Genomic DNA, 25,298 nt, shown 5'->3' on the forward strand with positions numbered 1-25,298 from the left:
GTTAGATATTTCGACTATTTGAGTTTAATCTCGGGGCATTTTTCATCCGCTTTTGTTCGATGTTTATCTTTTAGAAAAATAGTGGGTCGGTGAATGCGCCGGGCCAACGCACAACTAAATCGGTCAATATTAAATTCGATTATCTAACATAATTTATCAGATATTGCGGGACGCTATGCTGGTATCTGTTTCATAGGCTTCATTCAGCAAAAAAAAGGTTAGATTCTGCAGAAAAGCGAGTCCGGGAAGTTTTAAGGTGAAACCGTATAAAAATAGAATTTCGTCGACGGAATAAAAAGTTTTGAAAAGCGTATAAATATATGAATTTTATTTTGAAAGAAAAAAAAAATGTATGAAGTAGAATATAAGAATGCTAAATAAAGGAAGACGCGTGCAAGCGCTTTCAATAATATTAAAATTAATGCTGTTTTATATCTTTCGTATATGAGCATTAATAATTGAATAGACAATGTACTAATTAATAATAGACGATGAATGGTGAATTGTATGTGTATCCAATAAATTGGATATTCCATCAAGTAAATAAAATAAAGACAATCGGTTTTGTCTGGTGGCTTGAACCTAACTTTCTATAAATAGTCCGCTCGTTCTATTTATACATCTCGCAGATATATTTAAGCAGGATTCGTGTATTGGGTATCTCGTCCTTTTCCAATGCCTACATCAAATAATACAAATACTACTTGTTATAATTATATCAATATATATAGGTATATCTATTGTATATGTATTTATATACTATATTACATTATTAATTAATGAACTTTTTCTTAAGCAAAATACATATCGGTATAATATAATATGATGGAGGTGCCGGGCTATTATATTACTATTAGCTAAATTTAAAATATAATATCAAATAGTATAAAATTATAAATTATTTTTGTATTCGTTCCACAATATTGGAAAAATGTACTTATTACATTAAATGATTACTAGAATTATATTTGTTAAAATGATAGAAATGCATCAAATTTTGATTGTAAATTGGATATTTATTTCTAGCAATTGCTCTATGCAATTTAGATAAAAATATATGAAATAGCTTTTACAAAATGAAGTTGAAATTTAATTCTAGACTGCAAATACCTACAGTCCATTCCAATGATTCAAGTGTTTTTTTATTTGATACGTTTATACATTTTCTGTAATATTATATTATTGCAATGAAATATATTTATATTATAATATGCTATTTTGTATAATGGATTCAAATCATTTTTTTTTATAAATTCTATTGAAAATACATACCTAAATGTATTATTTAGATGCAATATTAATATTAATTATTGGAGGGTTCAATACTTTCAAGTTTCCAATTTTTATTTAAATAATTTAATAATATTTTGCATTTTTACTATGTTTTCTACATAAAATTATTTTTTATTACTATTTTTATTACTAATAATATATATTATATTATTTATTTACAATTAAAACAAAAAGTAAATAAAAAAGAAGAGAATACCAATTTCATATACAGTTGAACCTCGCATAAGAAAAATGACTCGCTTAACGACGTTTCGCATAACGAGTGACGATGAGAAGAAGTCCCTCATTGCGCGCCTTCTACATCATTTTTAAAACTTGTGTACTGTAAATGCAAAACACAAATGTATTGTGTCCAACCATTAATATAATATATAAACACAATATGTACGCCTTTTTATATAAATAAATATTAAAAATAAAAGAGACCTCTACAAAGTCCATGAGTTGATACTAGTAATATAAACAAATATAAACTCACTTCACCGTTTGTGAATTGTAAAATTGTTTCTAGTGTTAGTGGTCATTCTAGTTGCATCTTAGTATTGTTTGTGATCACAACATTTCCAAACTTGTGTTCAGACATGTTATTTGTGTTTTTATTGTGCAAAATTTAATATATGTTTTAGTATATGTTTTCCTAAGCGTAATAATAATAATAATTACTTTTCATATAAAATAATAATGATAATATTTATTGTAATAATCATGTAAAAAAATAAACAGATTACAACAATATTACAGACATATTATTTAAGTCTTTTTTTATATTTAATATTTACGTCCATGTAAAAAGTATGAACAAAAATTTATTAAAAGTAAAAGCAACAAAAAACTTTTTTCGAAGTCTTTATTTTTTTTTTACATAAATATAAAATAGACCCCTTTTTGATCCCATAAGCCTGTCGATCCTTGATTCCAAATACAGCTTAGCAAGAGAACTCGTATTATAATTCGGCTTAACATAAAACATATACATCCGGGAGTTCAGCAAAATGATATTGCACCCATAGAAACATTTCGAAATATTAAACTAGTAAAAACATAAAACATACAAAAAAGTTATATCCTATTTTCGAACCATAATAAATACGTAAGTATTTACATACAAAAATCAACTTAGATATAGCATAACTTATACATATATATATCTAAAATGGTTCAGAAACTACAAATTAGAACAATATTGTATTACGAAATTTGTACTCTAATTATATATTTAAAAAAATAATAATTAAATAATTCAAAAATTATCGTTTTTCAAATTTCTTTTTGTGCACTTTTTTCAAACATTGCAACCCCTTACCCACATGATATTACTGTACTTATAAATAGTATACTATGCATATTATTGTACTTACATAGATTAATGAAATTAATAGAAAATGACTAAAATAAGAATTATGTATCTGCTACTTTTGTATCTCGCGTTTATGTAATAATAGCTTTTGTAATGAACGTTTCCTTGTTCCTTCAATCGATTTAGAAATCTACATCGATATCTGAATGTTTAGTTAAGAGCGTAAGTTCATCCGACTATAACCCTGACACGGATTATTGGTATTCGCGGATTCGGTAACCGTGAGATACTTTTACGTAGACACGATTTTCTATTATTCTGACCATCGTGCATGCTTTGTAATTACTGTATTCGTTATGCTTTATATATAGTTTTGTCATCGCTAAACACGGTAAAAAGGAACATCCATAAATAGGTCAAGTTGCATTACCTCATACTGAAAACTCAGGCAGCTTGGATCAACGTTGTCACTGAATACATTTTTTATTCATTGATCTATGTCTGTCATCCGATATAAAAACGTAGTGAGTTTGGAAATTAAAAAATACAAAATCATATATAAAAAGCAAAAAATATCGATTAGGGCAGAAATTTAAACAGAAAATTTTATAAAAGTCTAATAAATAAATTTATTATAAATCAAATTATTTAATCAAAGTACTCATGTTTATATATCATTAAAATAAGATTAACCAATAAGATACGTTCCTACGTACGTAAGATACGTTACTTCGTTTTCAGATGTAAAAATACTATCACCAGAATGGGTATCCCCATTCATTCCTTCGAAAAGAGAATGAAAAGCTTATTTTCGAACAAAGAAAAATTTTATTAAATAAATAATCGTTAATTACACATTTTGCAATATGAATCTAAATTGGTTTCGTTGCTTTTGGAAATGAATCATATTATTCATTCAATGACCTACGTATAAATTGAGCCTTCTTGATATGTTATTTTCTTCTTGTAAAAATTCTTGTCATATTTTGCTTAAAATTGCGGACTTTGTTATATCGATGCTGCGTTATGAGATTAGTATGTATCAAACATTCGTCGTTCATTGAATCATCAATTTATGTTTTCGTTAAATATTTTAAAACTTTCATTTAAGATAAATATTTTCTAAATTTATTGTTAGTATTGTCTCTTTTCTCGTACTAAAAAGGATACCTAAAATTTATGAGTTAATTTTTAGAAAAAAAATTGTCAAACCTATTATCACCTACCTTTGTAGCATAAGAAACACCTCAATTGTAAGTTCTAAAGTTATGTAAGGTATCACTAAAAAAAACTTATTTATATCAACAAAAATAATATATCTTTTTTTATCGTTTTTTTTTTTAATTATTTTAAAAGTATAAGTCTCTGATAAACGTGTATTAAAAAAACTAAAATCGATGAAGTTGATTATTATAATAAAAGGAATGATGAATATCCATATTAAATGACGTAAGTTAAAACAAAGAGCGTTTCTGCAATTCCATTAAAGTTATATCTTTTTTTATAGTCATAATATAAAATTCTGGTTTGGTCATGGACACTGTTCTAGATTATCATCGAAACCTTGCACCCTTAGCACCACAGGCACGACGCCGTTGAGTGTGTATGTGTGTATCGTGCAGTGGAGACCTTCAATATGCAACCTACCATTAAGCTTCACGTATGCACGAACGGGGCACGGCGTTATTAAAAAATCAGTACTTCAAATTTACATCAACGGAGAATTCATTTTCTTCCTAATAGAAAATAAAAAATGGATTCGGGAAGGGTTCATTACATACATTCACACTCACATGAGGACAGAGAAAAGGAAAGAGAAAAAGAGCGGCAAAATAAAATATTCACTGCGTCCTTTTATTAACCAAAGTTCAAATTTACTGACATTTATTACATGTTAAAAAAAGAAAGAAAAGGGAAGAGAGGATAGGCTCCTTTCATGTATTATATTAATAGATCCGTAGACACAGCGGGAAGGGATGTATACAGTATATATACGTGCATGGTTATGGTCTCAGAGGGTTTCCACATAAAATAATCATATGCCACAAACCATACAACAAACAATTAATTATTTAATAGCCACATTCTAACATGACAAAAGGAAGTTTAGAATCCTACAAATGTCTTCTTAATATGCATTACGTACATTAATGTATATATAATAATAATTAGTAAAAATTGTTTACATTAACCATAATTTACTTAACTTATCCAACTTGTTTATATATTTTTTTAATTATTCAACCTTCCTCCTCTCTTTTTTTGTTGAAATATATATAAATAATGTATAGTTTTAATTAAAAAGATATGGTGATTCACACTTGTGTATGCGTGTTACTGTGAGGTTGTTCCTGTTCATTGGCTCCAGCTATTTGATTCGCCGGTGTGTAATACTGAAAAATACAGAAAACCCATTAGACCTTACAGTTTTATGACCGAACGTCGGCCTAAATAAATTCACATATTGACCCTTCGCCCCCTCCCCCAATACAACAAAACCGGGGCTTCCAGGGAGCGCGCGCGACCCCCACCCCCTCATTCCTCCAACATCGTTTCATTCCCAATTTTTTTTCCCACCTCGCCCTCTGCTCACTCAACTTTCATAACAGAACCCCCCGCGGTCCCTCACAAAAATACAAATAAAGACCCCGCCGAGGACCGTTAACAAATATGAGACTCATAATCAAAAGGGGCCGGTATGGATAAAAGGCATGCAAGTGTATCAGGAAAATAAAAAAGCAACCTTCCTCTCATGCACACACAATGAAAATATCATAATTATATCAGTAAAGTGGTTCGCTTAGGTTTTTAAGCCGCTGTAATTTAGTGCAAACAAACGATTCCGGATGCTTGCATTATTCAGCTTCCCTGATTTATATCGCAAAACTTACATTCTTTAGTAAAATATGAGGTACCAAGCGTACACAAACTACCGTTGCTTTTTATTAATAGCTTCTTTTTGCGGCTAGCTCCATTATTTTACGACTCGTAGTAGTATTTAAAGCATACATAGGATAAACAAAATAATAGTCTCATTAGTCAACATAATTCACTTCAATTCATACAAATCCATGTATTAGTTAAGAATATTTAGAATTTTATTTTGTTTACGTAAATATTATCCAAACATTATAATAATAGCTTGTTATTATCTAAAACCATTTTGAGATGTTTATTGCAATCTTTTTTTGTTTTTAATTATTTATTACTATATAAATATATTTTATGTTTCAAAATACTTTAAATTATCTACGTTTTATTAGAATTATGTTAAAAGTTATATCCCTCACGGACCACTAAACTCAAAATAAAGAATCCCGTGAACCACTACCATATTTTTTTTTCCATAAAACTAAGATTCTGAAATTAAATCAGATCCAGAATATAAAATGGCATTTATACTTGTTTTTCTGGATAATGTCTCTTATAAGAATGTAACATAATAAATTGCTAAAATATGCAAATAACCAAATTATTATAACTAGTAAATGAATATATAAAACAAATGTTATGCAGAAAATTGATATAAATAAATAATTAAATGCTGTTAAATTAATAATTTTATTAATTATTACTATACCTAAATTACGTCAATTTATAATTATTTGAGTTTTAATATTTTTAAATTAAATATATTGATTTTAACCAATAATAAAAATAAATAATGATAATAATAAAATAAAAATATCTATCTTGTCTTTCTGACCTAATCCTTTTTTATCTTAAATTATATATTTTTTTATAGTTTTCTTCCTAAAACTTCTTTTTTAATATTATTTCTTTGTATATAATCTTAATTTAATATCGTGTTAATTTTCACATTAATCAAATCGTATATGTTATTAATATCATAATTGTGCAAATGTATATAATTATGTAAATTTTCTATAAATTTGTTAAATAAATTAAATTTTATTTACGCTCCGCTATTTGCATTTCAAAATCAGTTGCGTACGATGCAAATATGTTGATTGATTAAACCCTGGAGTCGCATAACATAAATATAATTATTAGCATGGTATTTTTGCTAAAGTAATAATTTTACATCGAAAACAAAACATTTATAGGTATATCGTTTCGCAGCACAAAATATGTTTATTAATAACATCGTAATTAAATTAACCCGGATACTGGAAAATTGATGAGCATTAATGATGAACTATTTGTTTCGCACTTCACCGAGCATAACGTTTACAATTGATTATTGTGAAAAAAACACGCTTCGAAGTATTGACCTTTAAATAAAAAATATTTTTTTATATATATACTAAATAAATAAAGGAGCAATATCTCGAATAGCCCGGGTAATTGGTTTCGCCATTATCCCGGACTATTGAGAGTATAATGAGGGTAATCGGTACCGCCAATAACTATGGTTGTTTGAAACCGGACTAACCGAAGAACTAAATACAGCAATATCTCGAATAATACGACTAATCGGTTCCGTTAATATTCCAATAAATCGCGCAAAAATAAGCAAAACTATTTAAAAAGAAATTGTATTGAATAAAAAAATGGTTTATTTTGAAAAATTTTAACTGTTCCCTAATAAATACGCACTGATCGAAGCCGCACTATTGCTGTACGTATATAAATATGGTAACTTGCATGACATCAAAATAATGATGTACTATTTATTTCCTACTCCATCGAGTAGAACGTTTACAAATCATTATTGTTGGAAAATACACCTATATTCTGAATATAGAATTGACCTTTAAATTAACACTGTTTTCATGCTTTACAAACTCAATAAATAATTGTGTATATTGATGTTATAAAATGAAAACGTATATTATGAAGATGTAAAACATATATTCAGAATTACATGTATAAACATAGTAGTTAGCAAAGAGCTTGACACTAAAACTAACATCATTAAAGTTCTACTATACACAGAGTCATTTAATCAAATGACAATGTCGTGTCGTGTCATCTAATACAAATCAGGCTTAAAGCTGGAAGCGCTTAAAACCCTCCCGTGGTTATTCGTGCCAGGTAAAGCGACTAACAAAAAAAAGGTGGACTACGATTTCTTTCTCCGCTTTGCGCATTTCAAAGTTTAAAACCTGGCGTAATTGGATATGAAATTGGAAGTGAAATTTTCCATTTATTATTTTTAATGGACCGCCCTTTCTCTCGCAGAGCCATTTTTTCTGTTCGTAGATTAGCGTTAATACAAAGGGGATGGCACTGCAGTAGTCGTAGTGGAGATAGGGGATGGCTTCCGTTCAGAAGCCGGAACCGCTTCGTATTTCGGTGCGCGAATAATCGCAATATCCAAAAAAATAATAATGTAACACAGAACAAATCGTAATGATAATCATAATAATGAAAGATAATCCAGAGAACGTGGAAACTTTTATATTGCACATTTACTGATATAATTATGAAGTCGATATATACAAGCGCTAATAAAAGTAGACTTTTAATTAGTATCCATATGTATTTTGCATGAAGCGTGGAACGTGAAATAACAGTAAAATTTTAATACTCTTTCATGGGAATGAAGGGCCCGATTTTAATGTTATATTTATATATATATACACACATATAGATGTATTTATATACAGGGAATTTTATGGTGCTGATACATAAAAATGTGCTGATGGGTGTGTCGATTTTTTGGTTGACCCACCTTCGTCAATGTCAGCTAGAACCCAGGGCCCCATATCACTGATGACACAAATCAATTATAAAATAGTCAGAAAATAAATGGAATAACACAAACACAACAACAAAAAATAATATTGGATGGGAAATGCAACGTTTTTAGTTTGTTTATATGTGACGAGACAAATCATTATCCAATGGATTTACAATAATGACATTCATATGACAAGAGAAAGTAATCAAATCATCAACCATATTTTATTGGCTTCTACAGTAATATTGTGCAAAATTAAGCAAAGATGATTTAGTAAAGTGTCAAGTCTTTAAAACCTTTAATAGGTTATATTGATTATATAGTTGATGGTAAAAACTATAAGTCAAATTAGTTCGGTATGAAACTAATGAATTTTGAAAAATATTTTTGTTAGTTGTTATAAATGGGAAAAGTTATAATTGCTTAGATAGATGAATTTAAAGTAGATTACTTTAGAAAATGCTTTAGTAATTTAGAATCAAGTGCGCGAACCCAAACAAAATATTGCAAGATTGAGGAGCGGAAGTCTGGAAAGTGACGCGCACAAAGAATTTATGAATTGGGGGTTGGGGGTTTTCGCAAAAGAAACTAGGCGAGTGATATGGACGTCTACTCAAAGGAAGCGAGCTAAAAGCTGAAAAGATTCTTTGAATTGAAAAAGATGGATGAATCATACGGATGATTTAATGCTATCAAGAATAAAGAGAAAAATAAGTGTGGGCGAACGACAACACGAATGGTATCTTCAATGTTTGGAAGTCTGTATATTATATATAATATTATTTGCTTTGCAAGCTGCTTTTTACTAGTTTTAATGAGGTTTCTCGTATTGTCAGATATGTGATGGATGAACGGATGAATGATTTTAGAACATTACCCTTCCATTATCGATGTCTCGTCCGACGCCGATTGTGAGACGAGCCTTGGCTTTCATGGCATCACTCAGAGGAATCTTCGCCCTTGTTGCCTCCGTATGGGACTTGTAGCAGAATTCAATGAGGGCCACTGCGAGCGCGATCAAAAGCCCTCCGATCAGGATGTAGAAAATTCCGGCGACGTTACTAAGGGACAGCTCGTTCCTCGAAGCGTCCTGCAGATAGGCGCGCACAAAACGAAAACAGAACAAAGCAGAAGGGAAGAAAACACACAAAAAAGAGAAACGTGAGAGAAATTACAATGGAATTCGCAAATGGCAAACTTAAATTGAATTTAATTTCAATACCTGTTTATCGCGTTTGCATTCGGTCCTATCGAACCACCATTTGTTCATCAGCTTCGTCAGCTCCCCGTTCTCCTTCAAGTTTAACACCGCGAGATTCACGGCGTCCCTAAACGATTCGAACGAAACGAAGCAAAGAGAGAGAGAGATAGAGAAACAAACAAACAAAAAAGAGAAAGAGGAAACAGAATTGGTGATTTGCACGTTACGTAATGACGTACCTTAGCGGGGATCCGAGAGGCGTCGCGACGCCGAACCCTTTCGCATCCAAATTCCTACCTACTTTCATCGTGTCGCAGGGCTCGCGCTCATTTATGTAATCATTCTTCGGGGATTCTATGAGCAGAGCGTATTTTCCTTTCGATGTGCGAACTCGCCTAATGCCCTCGTTGTACGACTGCACGAACACCGTTTTACGGGAATTCATGTATTCCCACATTTTCGAGTAGAGCGTTATTTGCGACCGCTGGAAATATAATTAGTAATTAGAAAGTCAAATATTTTATGCAATGGAAAGGGTGGATGAAGGACGAGGAGTAGCGGTAAAGAGGCATCCACTTCGAATGCGGAAATAATTAGGGCCAACTTTTGTTGTTCCCTCTTCGCGCCATCTTCTCCCTTCAAGGAGATGAATTGTCAGCCGCAAACAAAAAAAAATATGGGGAAGAAAAGTCTTCCCCTTTTTAAATATTCGCTTTCGTGTATGCAAATAGAATTCTTATGCAAATAAAGAGACAACTGTATGTGGCGTGCATATCATCATAGGACTTCAAAAACTGGCTTGTAGCTTCCATACATTTTGTATCAAAACAAAAAAATACAAGTACTAATTACTGAATGCCAGTTTTGTTTAATTCTGTTTTTTTTTATGAAACATTGATTATTTTCTAAAGTTAAATCATAAAGTTGGTTAATAATAACTACTACACATCTCTTTTTGCATGGTTGATATTTCAAAATAATATATACAATACTACCTCTCATAGTGAGGAATCCGTCAATGCTTTTTCAGATACATATAATTTTAATGTAAATTTATAGTTATTTTAATTTTTAAAATTGCCTCAAACCAAATTGTGAGTACATTCTGTAATAAACACTGCACATGACAAATATTATATTTAATTAAATTTCAAATTAATGCAACCAAACACAATAATTAATTACTTATTAACTTTAATTAAACTGTAATTACGCAAAATTACTGAAATTCCGCAAACGTAATGAAATGTCATTCATACTGAATATTATCGGAACAAATAGTCAATATAAAAGTAAACATGCATTGTGCTTTTCAATCGTTTAATTTATTTATACATTTTGAATAATTTATGAATGTATATTATTAATACTAGTTTAAAATATGTATGGATATATAGAATAAATATATATTTTATTACTTTATCATGTGTTATTACTACATATAGATAATTTATATACAATTGGGTTAAAAATTCGATTTAATTTGACATATATTTTATAACAGTTTTGAAAGATATTCATTCCTTCTAATTTCGCTACTCCATAAACGTTCCATCAAAATATCTCATTCATTAATTTGGGTAATCAATCATTAATCTCCATTGATTATGTCATTATTGTATTCAGTTTTCATTATGTCAAAAAGTAATGTCTAATTTGTATTTATCATTTTACTTTCTTTACAAAGATATAAAATTTAATTAATCATACTATTTTTATTAACAATATTTTTATTACTTAAAAAGGAATGTCTGCAACAATACACATGTTTGTTTGTGAGATTATTAAAAATATAGTCATTTGGAGTTGATAATTTATTACAAACATGTTTTTAAAGATTTATTATGTAAGTCTTCTAACTAATTACAGGATAATAGCGGTAGCTACTGTTATCATAAACTTGTATTGACAACTAATTATTATCTGTAGTCAGCTCTCACTTAACCTACGTTCGATAATACATACTTATTTATTAATAACCGTAAGAACTTACAGCTCAGCCGAACCTGGCATTTATACGAAGCATTCATTTTCAGTATTTGACTTATTTCAATCATGTTGCGGTGTTATCTGTTTCTTTTCTTAATAAAACTCGTACTGCAGTACCTCGCATAGACCGGCTTCGATCAGTCTAAATTTATAATAGTCCAGTTTACAAATTTCCAAACAAATAAAATATTAAAAATAAACATTTTTTTGATAATTAAATGATCGATCTTTTCCCTCTATATAGGTTAGTTTATTTTAGTGCGGCTTAGTTAAATGCGGTTTAAATTTCTGAATAAACGTTGAGTAGTTCATGTGAATCAAAAAATATTTACGTATAAAAACCGTAAATTCATGCATTGACTTATTACACTTAAGTTTAGTGTAGGGCAATTTATATTCACTCTATGTACGTTAACTAAGCACTGATTTTAAGTTTAAATTAAACTTAGATTATAACAAAAGTAATTTGAAATTTTAATACTATTATTATTTTAAATAGTTTTAATAACATATATAATTAAAGTATAGCAATACCTCGCATAGTACGGAATCACTGTAGTATGTTTTGAAAATTTCTAATCAAACTAAATTTTAGTTCAGGAAATAAAAATACATTTAAAAAATATCACACAAAATTATTATTTTCTGTAAACAATGAAGTCTATTTTTGTGCTGTTTATTGTTATAGATTTATAGTGCTTGATTAGTACGGTTTCAAATAGTGCGGTATATTACCGGAACCCGAACTATGCAAGTTATTTTTGTAATTAGTAACACATAATTATATTATTCTTTAAATATTCGAATTTTTCGTTTTTAAGAACTACAACATTATTAAATTTATGTTAGTGGGAAAATGTCTAATTTTTTAAATGAATTTAATTATATAGACAATATAATTTTTCAGATATTTGAACAGCAAAATGTATGTCAATTCAGATTTATACCTAACAATATCCTTTTTTTGCATGCTGTTATCTCTGAAAGGTTTCGAAGATCACCTTACATATATACAAGTAAATATTGGATTCTCTCTCCCTTTACTTTTAAAACCATCAATATAAAGAATAAGCGGTATGTAAAACAAAAGCATTTTGACAAATTTTCGTATGTGTTTTCCGCTGAATTTCATTTCCACGGCTCGTATATATTTACGCCACAACAGTAAATGAAATATTTAAAATCCTAGACCTTCGACAGGTTTTCAGTTCGTTGTGTATCGAGCATCGGCTATACGTGGTTATCGATTTCCACTATAGCTTCGTTTATTTGAAAACGTTCTCAGCACCAAGCCCCGTTCCGGACACTAAATGTAATGCATAAACCGTATAATACATGTACCTGCCTACTGACACGGACGAAGGGAAAAGAATAAATTTGTTTCCGAATGTGGATGTTTCAGACAACTGATAAAACAAACATAGAGAGGCTGGTTGTAAGAGACAAAAAAAAAAGGTTTGTATACATAACGTGAAATGAATTACAATGCATATTTTATTTTTAGCTTTAAATGCATTTTGTACAGTTAATAATTTAAACTATTTAATGTACTGTTGTAATAGTATTTTTTAATAAACAAATTCCAATATAACATATGAATGGTCCAGCAACCATTTAATTTATTTCTGAAAATCAAAGTGTTTGAAATGCTTTAATCTTCGGATTGTCACACCGTTGTTCGGAAGGTGGCAACCTTCCTGCTATTGGTGATGTATTGCACCCGCGATTGTTTAAATATATAAACAAAAATATAATTATTATTAAATTATTTATTTATTTTAACAATTGAAAAACTGATGTTCTTCGACATTTTATATATGACACAGTAAATATATACATAATAATTTAAACATTTACTGCAATAAATAAATAAATTTTAACTTACTAAACTAATTCTATTTCTGAAGTGGAGTTATAAGTTTTTTTTTTAATGTTATAAGAAGTGCTATTTTTATAGCATAATATAATTATTTTTTATTTATTGCTTAAACGAGTCGTATTAAAATAAAACTTATATTATCTCAATCTGAATTGAACAATGCTGCAGACTTTTAATAATATTATTGTATGTTCATGTGTACGTTTAAAGAATGAACGTTACTTGAGCGTTGACTGTAAACTGAATAATAATAACATATTTTTTTGGGTGTGATGCATTATAAGTGTTTAATATCAAATGACATTAGAGCTCTTTATGACGGAGACATGGGCGATTCATTTGGTTCAATGTAAAAATGAAATTTATTATCGTCATTATGTAAATGACCACTAATTCGGTGGTTTGTGTTCGCTGCAGGAACTTTTTTATTGCTCTATGTGTGTATGTTGCCGATGTCTGGTTTAGTTTAAAAGTTCAGAGTTGAAATGGATAATAATAGGATTACATATTGTACTTACCCTGAAAAAGTCCCAGGTGGCTCCGTGATAAAGCGTTCCGTATTGAACCTCGGTTTGCGAGACGAGATCCTCTGGTGAATTTATCGGAGCGACCATTCGCTCGACGGTAAGAAATGCAGCGAGATTTGCCGTGTAGGATGAAATAAGGATGAGCGTGAAAAACCACCAAACGGAGCCGACTATGCGGCCGGAGATTGACCTGCCACAGATGGTGGAAAGCATGAATTTTATATCAAAAAGTAAATCGCTTCATATAACACGGCAGAAGAGAAAGAGAGAGAGAAACTGAGAGAAAACATATATGTAGAAGGAGTTTGTTTTACCTGGGCGATATATCGCACCCCTGTTGCATGAAGGCTCCTAGTGCGAACCACAATGAATTTAACATGCTGAAATCGTTTGCCATGGAATTGTGGGGTCCGTGCTGACCAGATGGATCTCTGTGCTCGCCTGTGAGATGGAGCAGCCTCCATTCGTACGGGGAGAATCTCGAGACGATGAAGAGGACGATGCTCACCCCTATGTAACTGAATATCACGCTCACCCAAATTTCGCGGGACAACGGGTTCAAGAAACTGAAAACGCCCGGCTTCTGTTTCACAGGCTTCTTTATCATAATGGATATACCTAGGGACATGAAGGGCTTGCTGAAGTCGATGACTCGCTCACGCTCCGACGTTATCGTCATGGGTGCTATCGCTAAATCCGCCTCCTAAACAAAACAAATCATTACAACAAATATTAATACATCATTCAATAACTTCGAATGAAACCATTTAAGTTAACTAACTATATTTGGATCACTTTTGAAATTGTTATACAAAATGATTATAATACTTTACTTTATAGAATGCATAAACAAAAGTACGTTAATCGGATAACGAAATCAATTTTAAATGCACTAATTTATGACTTTATATTACATACTCATCTATTTGTTCGCATCAACGTACTCGTCATTTCTACTAACATATATATCGCCTTCGTACCTTAACATTTTATTTATTTTTATCCACAAATGGAAAGAAGTAGATGACATCTTAATCAAATACATAATATGAATGCTCAATGCAGTCCAACTGATATAATTGTATCTTAAGTATGTAAAAGAGTACGAAATTATCCATTCCTTCTATACACACATGTATCTTTTTGTGCAGTTTATTTTTATAAGGTTTTATTGGTGGAACCTATTACCTGAACTATACTAAGTATTGCTGCATTATTTTCTTATTATTTTTAGATGAAGATCAAAACAAAGAACAAGCTAAATTAGAAATAATAAACCAAATATTATCCTAGTTATATCAAATTTTATAAACATTTTATTTAGTATTAAGTTCATAAATAAAATAAAAGTAGAGATTTCATATAAATTTCATAAAAATATGGATAAAATATGTAGAAAGATTTTATTTATTATGTAAAAAATGTAACTCCTTATAATGCTTATTTCATATTTCCATAGAGTAACAATTTTGATAAGACCCTTGCTTCGGAGATACCCCAGTTGAACCCTGGAGGGTTTTCTAGCGGAAAAGATTATGCTATTCTTCAAATGGCCTTTGCTTTATGTTTATGTACTTTTTATACCCATTGCGAACATTTTATTACTTGAAAGTTATGCGATGCGGACAATAATTCGACATCTTAATTATATTATTCTCTACAGTACACAATGTATCATCATTAACTCGGACAAGCACTTTTCAGTTAAAAAATAGATTTCATCTAGTGATTTATATTTATATAATTTATAACTAGTGAAATATTGTTCCGTAATGCACATACACACAAAATATTTATTACGAGAAATAACACATAATGTACACATGAAACATTATTTATGTAAAAAAATACCTTTTCCTAAAAAACTACTATTTCAATAACTTAAGTTTCCATTTATTATTAATTAAATTATATTATATTGCGTTTGAATAAGTTATGTAGACTACGGTCAATAGCTCTTAGTATGTTGTTGTACAATAGATTTTGTTTATTTTTATTATTAATTTATTCCGGATTGCGTCACCTCAAGTTACTTCGATTCATACTTAAATATTTCAAGTAATTAATGAAGTTCTAGAGTTGATTGAAAAAATCGATTCTAATCAAGACCGAGCTGTTACAAATCGCGTCATGCCGACAAATTTAAAATAATTAAGGGAATAAAATAGATTTCTATGTAGATATTCTAAAATATTTGCTATTTATGTTATTTTATTATTTAAGTATATTTATATGTACTGTAACATCAACATACTGTAAAATATATATTTACAGTTAATACAAAATGAAAGGAAAAAGGTACTTCATTATTGTAGATTCTACAATGTAGAAAGATAGCTTATTTTCAATAGCTTTATATATTTTTATAAAACAAGAAAGTTTTTTTTTAGAAAATTTACTTTATATTTCTATTTTTTTATTTCTATTATTTCTCAAATTTATAATAATATTTATAATAATTCCAATGGAATTTTATATCAACATATGTATTTCGATTTCACTTTTAAGGAAATATATTATATATTTTGAAGTAGGAAGACTTTAGTCAGTAGGTTAGTGGGCCCCGCAGTGAGCAACAATGCACCGGACCTGCAATCTGGGGGCCTCGGAGCTATAGGAAGTGGTCCTCAATTCTGAAAATGTATACTCTACTTAACTGATCTCTATTGCCTTGTGGCTAGCCCTAAGCACCAGTTAAGGTTGTTTCTCCTTGAAATGGCGTGGGGCCCCGAAATTCAAATTTGAAGTTACGCGACTTTACAAAATATATGTTTTTAATTACTGGCCCCATTCTATATTTATAAAAAGAAGACCAAAATCTAAAGAACATTTCGTAAATTATAATATTAGTTAATCTAATAGTGAATCGTTTTTTCTCACCATTACTGAAGCATATCAGCAAAATAGTAGTTTTTATTTTCAGATATTGAATTTATCTTTAAATTTACTATTTTGTTAGAGTAAAATATACACTTTAGTCCAGCTAACATTTTTTTAATTTATAATTATTTATTCCAAATGTTTCATGTTAATATTTATACCAACTTATGGTCAATAGGTCTTTGCAGTCGATTTTTTTTGTTTTATTGTAATTATTGTTGTGAATGAAAATGTTGCTTTTTACTGTTGCAATTACTTAATTTAAATTCTGAAAGTTAAATATCATAAGAATATATTATTTATTCTATAATATAATTATTTAAGTTGGTTAAAAACTTATTGTCTATAGTATTTGTTTCACAGCAATTTTTTATAAGCACATCATATGTATGAGATGTTCTATATTTACATAATAATTTGTATTTTTTTCTATTGGAGAATCGTGTATCGAAGGCGGTTAGAATGATTATTTTAGACTAAACGATATTTAGTTTATAGTGCAGCAAAGTGAATTACCGTCTGATCGATGTAAGTGTGTTGCAAAGGTCAACAGAATTGCATAAATGTCAATATGTAAAGTGGTATTATTGGAGGCTATCTTATTAATTACGTGCTGCAGACAAGTTGTGGAGCCAATGAAGGTCCGAAACGAGGAGTCAAGGGTCCGATACTCAAGCAGTTTCTATAAAGTGCACATACATAGATACACACACACATACGTTAGACTAGGGGAGACCGAGTGGTCTATTGATTTACAAATTACAATTATAAACTGAACTCACTTGGCGAACCAACTCTCCAACCATGCCGTCCCATCCGCCTTTCACCTCGTGATTTTCAGCGCCGTAAGTTCCATCCTTCACAATCCGGATCTCATCTGGTAATACGTAAGTTATAGATAGGTATATGCGAAGAACAAAAAAATGTAGACGCAGGATAAAAGAAGAGAAGCGTAGGGGATAATGGGAATGAAGAGGAATGGAGGCAGTATTACTGGGATTAATCTGCAATCGCGCGCGTTTGATGAATTACTCACAGTTTATTCCGAGCTTCTTCGAAATCAATTCGGACAAATCCTTGCAGTAACCCTCGAAGCGATCATTTCCAACGAGAATTTCGCCCGGCTCAGGGATGCGCACCATTATATAAGGCTCCTCCTAAAACAATATAAAACATAGATGTGAGCCAACTTCATAATCAACAGTCAAGTGTATATAAATCGGTTATATACTTTTCGCCACAAATGCACTTTTTTCATGGACACTATATATTTATGAGGAGCTCTGTCAGACGCAATCTGCTGCTAAGTTCGTATTTTACCACATTTCTGATATAAGAATCCAAACAATATAAAAGATGATAAGTTTCATTAAATTTAGAAAATAATATTTAATAATGCAATGTTTAAAGATGTTTTTGTATGAATTATGAATTGTTACTTAAACTTAGTAGTAACAACCATTCACAATATAGATAGATTTAGTTTTATGGACGGTTAAAAAAAACAATACATTTTCATCCAAAATTCTTTGTTATAGAAATTATGTCAATTTTCTCATCTTTGGCACGTCAACAATGTGTTCTTCAGAAAAATAAAAATAAAATCTGTAATTGATTAGTACAAATATGAAGAAATTTACAAGATAGTTTAGGTTCTGTACTGACTATTCTCAATAGAATTCAAAATATATAAACATATATAAACATACGGCCAATAGACCAAGTAGTGATCGTTCTCGTACATCTTATTGAACAACTTCATATATTTCAACAGCCGTGAAGAATTTCTGTAAATATACCAATAAATACGTGAAAATTATATTGAAAGGTATTCTAAGTAATTAAGTCAAATTATATTTCATAATAAATATGAAAGATTGTATAACAATAAAAACGTACTTTACCTTAATCGAAAACTTTCTCATTTTTATACTTATTTTATATGATGGTAGATAAATTTGACTCAACTTATGTTAAATATTTAAAGAAATAAAAAAAAAACAGTAGAAAATTTAGGAATCTGTAAGTCAAAATCCATAAAGTAATTTTAGCTTTCCATGATTCATATTAGTCTAATTTAATATAAAATGCTTTAATTTTGTCCGTACATTTATTTAGAAAACATGTAAATACATAGTAACTACTTTGAATAGAATTGAAATTAATGAAATAATTACTGAAATTAATTGTATGATTTATTTAATAAATATTTTATTGTTGTACCATTGTGACTGATTAAAATTCGGTTTAAGGACAAGCATCATGTGAATGCCTCATTAGAGTAGTGATAGGCTTTGCCTCATACTACATCGATCTAATGTAGTATTAGCATGCTGCAGGGTTCTAAAGTTCCTGAATCGTATTTAAATGGATTCCTTAATAGTTGCGGCGAAAGTTCGGCGCAGCTCAACATTTGTCTGCTTTAGAATTTCATTACTCAAACAAAAAATTACTTAAAATTATCTAATTCATGTTTTTGCAATAATTTCAAGACGATCAAATTGTTAGAATAAATATATTCAATGTTTTCTACATTTATTTTTTCTGTTTTCTAAAATAATATTTTGTAATGTAAGAATACTCATATTTATTAACCCAAGTGAATGGTTAAAGATTATAGTAATTGTTACCTATAAACAAATTATTATTTTTATATTTATCTCCTTTTATTCATATGTTTAAATAAAATTTCTTTTGATTTATTTATAAATATTTGAATTTATTGTGTGTTAAATTTATCCATACTACATCTAAAAGAAGAGTCATAAAAATAATGTTGATTATTAAAATAAAACATAAATGAGCAAAATATAGATATTTTTTTTTTCATTTGCTGTGACTGAACTTAGTTGGATTTTTTTTTGTAGCTTTATATTTTCTTATAAATAGAAACTCAAATAGACACACGATATGGTCATTAAAAAGTGTAATAACATTATAACCATTAGCCAAGAACACACCTTGTTATATGTCTCCTTTATAAATTAGAAGAAACATTCACGAATATTAATTTATTACATTGAATTATGAAAATCTACAAGACTGGAAACATTATGGATAATTAAATATATTATAATTTTATATATTTTAATTAAACAAAAATATGTTAGTGAATTTTATGAATAAAATAACTACTGATTTTTTGCCCCTATTTTTTGATATGTTTTGTATTATTTGACTACGATTATCATACGGAATCCTTTTTTCAAACGCAAATTGAAATGATCTCTAGTTCGAAAAACGATTTGCATTTAAAATTGAAGTAATAACTGCTTGATTTTATGATCGTTTATTGTAATGGTTATAACTTTTAATTAGTATTTAAGAGAATGGCAATAAAATAGAAATTGGATTATTTTTTATAGTGATTGAATCAGCAGGAAGTGAAACGGTAAAAAAATCACTAAATTATGTAAATTTAACCAAATCCCTCGAATAGGGTTTTACGATAATCCATTTTTGAATTAAGAATATAAAAATATAGTTTAATTAGCTGAAGTAACGAAAAGTGTTGTAGACATTTTCGAGGAATTAGTTATAAAGATTTCGATTCAATTAATATGATTGAGTGCTTTCCAACAAATACAAAACTGCATAATGAAACGATTATAAATGAAACAAATTATTTATTAGTTATGTATTAAAAGTAATATTGAATTCACATAATTCTACAAAACACATGAATAAAGCCACTGTTGAAACTAAGGAATAAAATATTTAAATACAATTGAAATAATTAGAAAAATAATAATCGTTGAGTTAATAAATCTGTTATTCACATTTTTTATTTCAAAAAATTATGATCAAAATATGAACAATCGAAAAAGAAAATTTCTAACAAACTATTTTCTTAATTCCTCGAAGAGTACGGTTCAGACGCACGACTTTAATGATCGAAGTTCTACAATCAAGATTTTTCAATTGTCAATTCAACTTGAATATTTTATTCTATGAATATTTTTAACCGCAATAATTGCGACCTAAATCTTTAAGCCACCTTTTTGTCTATTTATCTGATTATTATTATTTATTATTTTTTTATAAATATTAGGTTTAATTCAATAAATATATAAAATTGTGTCAACACTTTTTGTTCATGATTTTTTGTCCATTTAATTGAAATAAAATTTGGCAAATATTTCGGTGTGTTTATTATTATAATTATTTATAGTAAATATTTCATTTGTGAAATAATAAAATATAATTCGAAATATTTCAAATTAATTATTTCAAATATTATATTGTGCCCTCATTTAATTAATTAATAATTGGATTGTTAATTTTTCTTTTTTATAGTGTTAAATTTATTTTTTTTATAACACACATTTTGTTTGTATATGTAAATCTATAATTGTTTGTTCTTGCTATAAATATGTTTATTGTTCATTTTTATTGAAATATATAAATATATATATATATTATGCGAATTGTAATTTACAAAATGTATGGATCCTTTTGACAAAATAGCAAATTCTAATTTAATAATGTTTTGTAAATGTGAATTGTCTTTGTTGGATTATCTGCGAAATTGTAGAGCTCAATAGTGTGACAAATGACTTACCACAATTGTTGTGACAATGTAAGTCCTGTTCCTTTCAATGTGTGCAGTAGGCTTAAGGCGGACGTATTTAGCCGCAACTGGCGTGAATCCTGTCTCATCGCTCCATTCCGCAACTTTAACCATGGCACTGTTAACAGTCATTTCGACAACATGCAAAGTGTAGTTCTGCCTTCTGCCATCGTCACTAAATCGGATCTCGCCTGTAATCCCCTCAAGCTCGACCTGGATGAAAAAAAAATAAGAAGAAAAAGATGAAGCGGTTCATTTTTAGGACCTCGTAACAAGTAACGGGATATGATAACTTTTTTTTCAGTAGGGTAGTAATGCAGATTACGAATTCACGCAATAAAAAGGAGATCAAGGTTATCCATCATACTAAAAACGCGAGATTTTAGGGGGGAGGCAGAGAAATAAATGCGAGTACATTCGGTTTATACGTTTCTCCCATGCGCTTTTTATTTTCAGTTTTTTTTATTATCATTTTAATGGGACATGATAGTAATTCTCTTTCTCTGTGTGTGCTTTTGTTTTGTACCTTTCTCAAGAATCTGGAGATTTTATCGCCGTGTTCCCATGGAGACACCCAGCCGCCAGACGCGTTGCAATCCAATCCTTTACTGCCATTATTGAAGATCTGTCCTCGTCTCATGTTGTTCCTGAACACGTCTGGCTTCTTCCTCAGCAATTTATTAAAAGCCTCGACTAGTACAAAGACCGCATCGTACATTAGTGCCGCTTGGGCACTGACGCTCTCCTTGCCTGCTCCTTGAGACGTCAGCGGGTCAAGCCTTTTCCAGCCCTCCAAGAAGTCTTTGACGTGTTTCCTGCTCGAATCGACGATCCGAAAGCCGGTTATGTTGATTGCCCCATATTCAATTACTTCGCTCTCCCATCTATCATCCATTACCTACAAAGGAGAAAAACAGAAAAGAAAAACGTATATCCATAAAAGCTTTAATCCCCAGAAAGGCATATCGATTACCAGTAACTGCACTACTAGTTTATTGCTAAGTATGTTTACGATAAAACAAAAATATATATATAAATGAAAAAAAAATCTGCATAATATTTCTTTAATGATAATGCTTTCCGATTATATTTCTAGGTTGCGTGATTTTTACATATAAAGAACGGAGCCATTTTAATGACTATGCGGACATTATATCAACAGTAAAAAAAAAACAACGCAATTTTTATAATACGCTTGTGAATGCCGTCGGGGTTTTAGGGCGTAACAATTATTTATAAAGCTTGGGGACACTTTTTTTTCTAGTTTCTCCAGCCAAGAAACAACAACACCCAGGGTAAAAAAAACAACAAGTAATACAATTTTGATTAATTTTGTAAATATTTAAATGAGTTTTCAGACATAAAGCATTAGTACAAGCAGAAAGAAAGTAATAAAAGTATAAAAATTAAACGAAAGTAGTGCTTGTTAAACCGCTGCTATGATTACTATCTTAACATTATTCGTTTACTTGCTCACTTGCTTACTTTAAATTATCGGTATATCGTTAAGAATTCTCACTTCCTTTTGTTTTATATAAATTAGAATAATAAAAATATTTATTATATTAATTATATTTTTTCTTTTCATATAAATAGGAGAATTTAACCCGTACCTATCCGTAAGTGCACGTATGGGTCAAAATGACCTGTATGTAAAAATATTTAAAAAAAGAACAAATTATTAATTTTTACAACATACACAGATTTATACCTATTATTTTATGAATTTATCATGATTTTATTTCTCAAAAGATTCTGGGCATTTTTTGAGTAAGTAGAACAAAATGGTATTTTGCATATGTAACAAAATGTTGTTATTTTCTTGTCGCTCTAGTTTAGACCAAAAAAAACTCGTTCTTTTGGATATAGGAATACGTTCATTAAGTTGTGCCAAATGCACATTTTTTATCAAGTACTTCCACATCTGATTTTGTCTCATTATATAAATGAACGATACCAAGTTTTGTTGGTTTATATATTTAAAAAAAATGCAATATCATATCTAAAAACATAAAGTAGTCATCCAAAGCATGTAATAAATTTTATTCCGAGCTATAAGTCATTTGTAAACGTAAACGTAATAAAGTAGTATAATCAGTGAAAGCTCTGTGAATCGCTATTGTTATGAAGACTGTATCAGATATACACAACAATTTTGGATCATTGAATTGATATTCCTGAGCATCTAACGATGTATTCTATTTATCAATGTGCTAACCGTTATATGAATCACGCATCGTTAGATAACTAATAATAGTGGCATTGCAAATTATATAATTAGTATATTATTCCAAATATGTTAATAATAATTATGTAATTATTATAGTAACAATAATATATATTCTAAATTATTTCTAATATTACATATTATTGATTTTATAATATGTGAATGACATTTTATGATCGTTTGTCCAAAGTACCATTATGTACTAATTTTAATTCAATATAAATTTTATACAATTTCCTATCATTTTAATAATTATATTGATTACTTATTATTTTGATTTTCATATTTTCATTGATGATAATTATATAAATTGAAATTGAGACATTATTAACATAAGACTGTAAAAAAAATCTTTATTTATTAATACATTTCATTGCTAATAGAATCATATACTGCGGAACATTTGCATATTATATAAAAAAGTGTCGAGTGCTTGAGCTCACGGTTTGTTTTACTATTCTTTTGAAATATAATATCTGCTAGTGTTTATATGAGGGAGAGAACGTGCACTTGGGACTAATTAAATTAAATAAATTGCTTCTCCCTTTTGCATCTCCATAAGCGCTTTATAGAAAACAAAGAGATAAAACCAAATTAACTTAATTTTTATTTTGAAATATGAATAAACAAATTACAAATATTCATAAGACAATATTAAAGTGTTCGATCTTTTAAACAAGTGTTTCTATAATCCGACTTTATCAAAAACGAAGTTTTCGGTTCTCAAATTCTCTATAAAACTGGTATTCAAATTTTAATAAAAAGAAATTAAGATGAAGATTTTTTTTAGTTGAAAGTAGTTTTTAAATTAGATAGTTTTATTCAAAAAAATGACAAACCCTAAGAACTTAGAAATATTAATTTCAAGTAACTATTTAAAACAGTTCTCGCTAACATTTATGTTTTAAAAGTATGTTAAAAAGATATATATTAGTATGTTAAGAAAGAAACACACATTACTTTTAATATATTTTGTAGTTATATATAATAGTAGTTAGAATTAAACGAAATAATCTTAAAACTTGTGTAGACTTTACCCATCAATAATTATAAACATAATTAAAAAATTAAATTTGAATCTATAATTTATTTATTTCATTTGCAGTTTATTATTGTTTTGATTAAAAATGTAGTATATTTTTAGAAACCACAATGGTAATAATGCAGATACTATTATTATGATGGCAGAAAACTTAATTTCAAGAGACTATTCAAAATTCACATGAAATCAAAAGTATGATTGTCTTACCAATCCAGATAAAAGATAATGGTAAGTCCTCCTGCCCAAGGCGATGTCCCTCACGTGGCTTACAACGATTTCTTTGGCTGTGTCCGCGGAACAATCGAGAACGACGTATTTGTGTTCCCATCGCGATTGTTCCTCCAAACCCCTAAGGAACTGTAAAGCCTCGCTAACATTACTGATTCTCCTCACCGTCGAAACCGTGAAGCTCTCGTTCCCCGGTATCAAACCTTGATATATCTGCTGCAGCCTCAATAAACCTGCGAACAGAAAAAAAAGATCGGAGAGAGAAAATATTTAAAAACCCCGTCCACGTAATCCACGATCCAATCTTAAACTCGAACATTTTCGTATCCGCTTGCTTCAAAGATGGCATATCAAAAGGGTAACCGACATCGATATTACTTTACGATTCACGAACGTTATTGCATCGCAATGAATACTGTAAATCATTTAAAACTTTTTTTTTAAGTACAAACATTAATTTTAATAGCATTGATCGCCATTAAAACTTTCCACGGACAAATATTCCAACAATACTCTCG

General features: G+C 29.3%; 1 protein-coding gene across 2 annotated transcripts in view; it reads right to left on the reverse strand.

The window, feature by feature from the left end:
• Positions 1 to 4,840: 4,840 nt before the first annotated feature.
• Positions 4,841 to 25,298, reverse strand: part of LOC108569986 (glutamate receptor 1-like) — a gene marked incomplete at its 5' end in the record, with an annotated part of 31,530 nt that continues 11,072 nt past the window's right edge. Inside the window, 12 exon segments of one of the 2 annotated variants that reach the window (XM_017931787.1) lie at positions 4,907 to 4,983; positions 8,229 to 8,266; positions 9,115 to 9,327; positions 9,460 to 9,565; positions 9,678 to 9,922; positions 13,825 to 14,023; positions 14,148 to 14,536; positions 17,496 to 17,590; positions 17,750 to 17,870; positions 21,275 to 21,496; positions 21,810 to 22,181; positions 24,760 to 25,013. In XM_017931787.1, the coding sequence (XP_017787276.1) occupies positions 8,264 to 8,266; positions 9,115 to 9,327; positions 9,460 to 9,565; positions 9,678 to 9,922; positions 13,825 to 14,023; positions 14,148 to 14,536; positions 17,496 to 17,590; positions 17,750 to 17,870; positions 21,275 to 21,496; positions 21,810 to 22,181; positions 24,760 to 25,013 (2,219 nt within the window). 2 annotated transcript variants of the gene reach the window in all.

Source organism: Nicrophorus vespilloides, unplaced genomic scaffold, assembly GCF_001412225.1.
Source record: "Nicrophorus vespilloides isolate i.1.1-1 unplaced genomic scaffold, Nicve_v1.0, whole genome shotgun sequence".
NCBI lineage: Eukaryota > Metazoa > Arthropoda > Insecta > Coleoptera > Silphidae > Nicrophorus > Nicrophorus vespilloides.